General features: G+C 53.4%; 1 protein-coding gene across 1 annotated transcript; it reads right to left on the reverse strand.

Moving 5' to 3' along the window:
* Window positions 1-273: 273 nt before the first annotated feature.
* Window positions 274-1,414, reverse strand: LOC119282127 (uclacyanin-3-like). The gene is made up of 2 exons (XM_037562452.1): window positions 1,018-1,414; window positions 274-898 (listed from the first exon to the last, which is right to left on the reverse strand). Exons 1-2 carry the CDS (start codon window positions 1,229-1,231, stop codon window positions 495-497), a joined length of 618 nt encoding a protein of 205 aa, XP_037418349.1. The 5' UTR covers window positions 1,232-1,414; the 3' UTR covers window positions 274-494.
* Window positions 1,415-4,368: the final 2,954 nt, after the last annotated feature.

Genomic DNA, 4,368 nt, shown 5'->3' on the forward strand with positions numbered 1-4,368 from the left:
CAAAGGTCACTGGGTCGCGCTGCCGCCCCCCTATATTGGTGTTCACGTCCTATATCAGTTGTTCATCCGTAAGTTGTAAAGTAAAATTACCCTTTGGTTGGTTTTGTACTCCATGCGTCCAAAAGTACTTGTTGTCAAAATAAACAAAAACGATGTATCTAGTACTTGTTATCAAAATAAATAAAAGGAAATGTATCTAGAAGTATTTTAGTTCTATATACATTCTCTTTTGTTCATTTTGATGACAAGTATTTTCGGACGGAGGGAGTAGTATAACTCAAATTCAAGGCTGCATTTAGTTTCTTGATCGAACGGAGACACAAGTATAAGAAAACAGAGTTGTTGTTGATACACATGCGAAGATGGTACACGATACATCAAACCGAACACCTTGATACTAAATCGACGATGGTCCTTGGTTGTCACACGCACACAGGCACGCACACCACACACTAAAGAACTAATCAATTATTGTAGCCTACACTAAGATTTGCTCAAATAAAGCAGGCCAGGACCAATGTTGCAGCTTGTGCCATGGCGCGGGCGAGAGACGCCACGAATGGCCCTCCCATGGCGGATGAATGCTCCGTGGAGGCCGGCCCTGGCTCCGGAGACGGCGGCGCTTCTGAAGATGATGGATCCGTCGGGGACTCTAACGGCGACGATGCTGATGCCGGCGGCCGCTGCTCGGGGTCGAGGACTTTAATTAGGAGCTTCTGCCCATCCTTGCAGTGTCCGAGGTTGGAGCTGGCGAAGTAGACGAAGCCTGGCGCGTCGAGGATGAAGAGCGTTTTGCCATCCCTCGGCCCGGGGCCGGTGCCGATGCCCGCCGTCTCGTTGCAGTGGTAGTATCCAACCTTGCTCACCTTGATCACCGAGTCGTTCTTGTACACGAACTCTGCATGCATGCATGTCCATTTGCATTCACCGCAGAAGGATTAGGTCGATTTGGCCTCCAGATGGCAAATCAATGGAGCAGAAGACCTCGCGTGCGCGTGATCATCAATTACTACGTACCGACGGAGTCCCCGACGAAGAAGGTTATGTTGGACGCCCACTTGACGTACGCCATCTCCTTGTCCGCCTTCGGGGGCACGCGCCACCCTTCAGGGCCGCCGACCTTGTACTGCTTCCCCTTCGGCGCCGCGGACGCCGTCGGGCAGAGGACGACGAGCACCATGACGAGCGCCGTGAGACGGATCACCAGAGACGCCGCCGCCGCCGCGGCCATGTAGATCGTATCAAAACCGAGCCACGGGCGCCCTCAGAACGTTCGCCGCCCGCCGCCCGCCGATGATCTCCGAAGAAGAGGAAGTGGTGTGTATGTGTACTGTGTCCTACCGGCGCGCGGAGCCAGGAGAACTGATAGGATGACGAGAAATTTATGGGGGTACTACGTCGATCGAGTAGTGCCGATCCAGAAGTGGTAAAACTGATAGGGTCGAGGGAGAGTGCATGCATGGTGAACTCAACCGATTGCCCATTGGCGGTTTGGTCAACTCGGCGTCGCTCGCGCGCGGACGGAGGTGGCGAACGTGGCGTTGGACTCTCACTAGGCAGTTTGGGCAACTTCAACCGGGCCGACCCAAACGTTCATTCGTTTTTTGTTTGTTTCAGGCGGCAAAACGGACCGCGGCGGACATGTGGACACGGGGCGATGCACCTAAGGATGCCAATTTTATTCATAGTACGGGTACCCGCAGATACCCTACCCGTATGCGCAGTGTATGGACATAATTTTATACCCATGAGTAGTACTCGTACCCTACCTGTCAAGTCATGTTTAGGGCACGGGCATGGCCTTGTATCCGTGGATATACCCACATCCTACCCATTTATACTGACATGTGGAACTTAATTAACAATGAAGTGTGTCGTGAGCTTGTGAACCTATATTAAAGTTATCAATAATTATCAATTTGAATTGAGATAATTGTTATATGCTCATCTAACACGTCATTAAGTAGTGATAAATGTATTTTTGTCAAACGTATTATCAAATGAATGTAAAATTGTGAATAACTTGTGTACTTTTTGATCTACCCGTTGGATACCCAGTGGGTATGGGTACCCGTCGGGTATGGGTGCGAGTAAAGTTTCATACCCATAGATACGGGTATGGATAGAATTTTGTATCCATTGACTACACGGTATGGGTATGGTATTGCTCCATCCGTCACATATTCCCTATCCATTGCCATCCTTAGATGCACCCCAACGGTGCTGCCGCATTTCAGGAGATTTCCGCTCCCGCCATTTCATCGAACACGTAGTAGGTGCGGTTGCCGCTGACGTCAATGACGAACATACATCCGATGTATAGCTGCCGTGGGAGGTCGACGAGCACGCACGAGAAGTCCTTTGCAAGAGCTCGTGGTCGGCCGCGTGGTGTGGCGGACCCGACGCTGTTGTCGAGTGCGATGGAGAGCATGATGACTTGTCGCCATCGGTGTGCGGCCCCTCACGGCGCAAGTGCGGGCACAACCGCTCCTCCTCTCGGTCCTGACACTCCTGAGCGTGAGGGAGGCCGATGAGCACGCAGGAGAAGCCCTCCACTAGAGCTCGTGGTCGGACGCGTCGCCTGGCAGACCTTACGCCGTTGTCGAGCACGATGGTGAGTGTGGTGACCTGACGCCACGGTGTGTGATCCTCACGGCATAGGCGCAACCAGTGGCGAATCTTGAAAGAAAATGAAGCGAGGGCTCAAAGTTAACAGCGTGAAGAAAAAGTCACTAACTATCAGATTTTTAGTTCAAATAAGGTTAAAATTTGTTGGCGTAATAAGCTATGGCGACCGCGTCAGATGCATGTGCGTGCGTGCGCCGGGCGTGTCGGGTGCGGTCCAGGCCGCGTCGAGTCCGTAGCGCGTGTGTACACTTGAGTCCGGTGCATAGAGCAGGGTCGTTGACAAGTGTGCCGGCCAAGTTTGCTAGATGCATGCAAGTAGTTTGTTGGAGCGCATCAAATGCTCGGCTGGGTTGTTGCCGTTGAGGGGATGATGCGCGGGTGTTATGAGTGCATGCATGTAGGAGTCAGTTGCAGGTAGTTAGCTAGTTAGTGGCCGGCGTGCGTGCATGGTGGCCGCGAGGTGGTAGCTATAGCTAGGTGTGTGTGCTAGCCTGGGTATAAATTGCCCCCTGTGGACTAGTTGTGGGTGGTGCCGGTGAGTTTCCGAGCCGTGGTATGTGCCACCAAGCCGAGTTTGTGCTCAAAAGGAAGAGAAAGCACCGTTCGTGCGGCATGGCACCGTTCATGCGGCATAGCGTTCGTCGTCTCAAATAATCCGTGTGCTCCTTCTTTCACCTTCCTATGTGTGAGTGAGTGAGTGAGAGAGAGAGCGCTGGTCCGGGGTTTGTCCCTACATTTGGTATCAGAGCCTCAAGATTCGAGGCTGTGTCGCACAATGAGTCTGCGACGAGCGTGGCGATGGAGGCTGCAGCGGCGCGGTGCGACACCATGAAGCGGCGTGGAGAAGTCTCGCGTTTGAGCGTGATGGCATCGACGGCGTATGTCGCCGGAACGCAAGACGTGTGTGGCTGGCGGGAAAGGAGCTCGGCATTTGTCGCAGAGAAATGCCAGCCATGTGTCGCCAAAGAGGAAGAAGCATGCACGATGGTGACTGGTGTCAACGCGCCAGGTCAAGTCAGTGGTGGTGGGGACCGGCGTCAGCGCGACAGGTCGAGTCCGTGGTCGTGGCGACGACGATGATGGGAGCAGCAGCGTCATTCCGACGACGGCGAACAGGCGACACGTCACAGCGTCGGGCGGAGGCATTCGAGACAACATCGATGACAATCCGGGTCTGCTGTAGGCTGTGGCTTAGGGGGTAATTGTTGGCGTAATAAGCCACGGTGACCGTGTCGGGTGCGTGTGCGTGTGTGTACACTTGAGTCCGGCATGTAGAGTAGGGCTGTTCGCAAGTGTGCCAGCCAAGTTTGCTAGATGGATGCAAGTAGTTAGTTGGAGCGCATCACATGCTCGGCCGGGTCGTTGCCATTGAGGGGATGATGATGCGCGGGTGCTATACATGCTTGCATGTAGGAGTCAGTTGCAGGTAGTTAGCTGGTTAGTGGCTGGCGTACGTGCATGCATGGTGGCCGCGATCGTGGTACCTAGCTGTGTGGTGCCGGTGAGTTGCCGAGCTGTGGTATGTGCCATGAAGCCGAGTTTGTGCTCGAAAGGAAAAGAAAGCGCCGTTCGTGCAGTGTGGCACCGTTCGTGCAGCATGGCGTTCGTTGCCTGAAAAAATCCGTGTGCTTTTTCTTTTACCTTCGTATATGCCAGTGAGAGAGAGAGAGCTGGTCCGGGTTTGTCGCTACAAAATTTTGATACTAGGCCGGCCTGAATACTACTCCCTCCATTCTTAAA

The sequence above is a fragment of the Triticum dicoccoides genome, chromosome 3B (assembly GCF_002162155.2).
Source record: "Triticum dicoccoides isolate Atlit2015 ecotype Zavitan chromosome 3B, WEW_v2.0, whole genome shotgun sequence".
NCBI classification, from domain to species: Eukaryota; Viridiplantae; Streptophyta; class Magnoliopsida; order Poales; family Poaceae; genus Triticum; species Triticum dicoccoides.

Excerpts from the sequence above, each read along its gene's own strand:
- LOC119282127 (XM_037562452.1), bottom strand. The coding sequence starts at position 1,231 with ATGGCCGCGGCGGCGGCGGCGTCTCTGGTGATCCGTCTCACGGCGCTC. Across the intron at positions 899-1,017 it reads CTTCGTCGGGGACTCCGTCG|AGTTCGTGTACAAGAACGAC; the intron begins GTACGTAGTAAT and ends GCATGCATGCAG.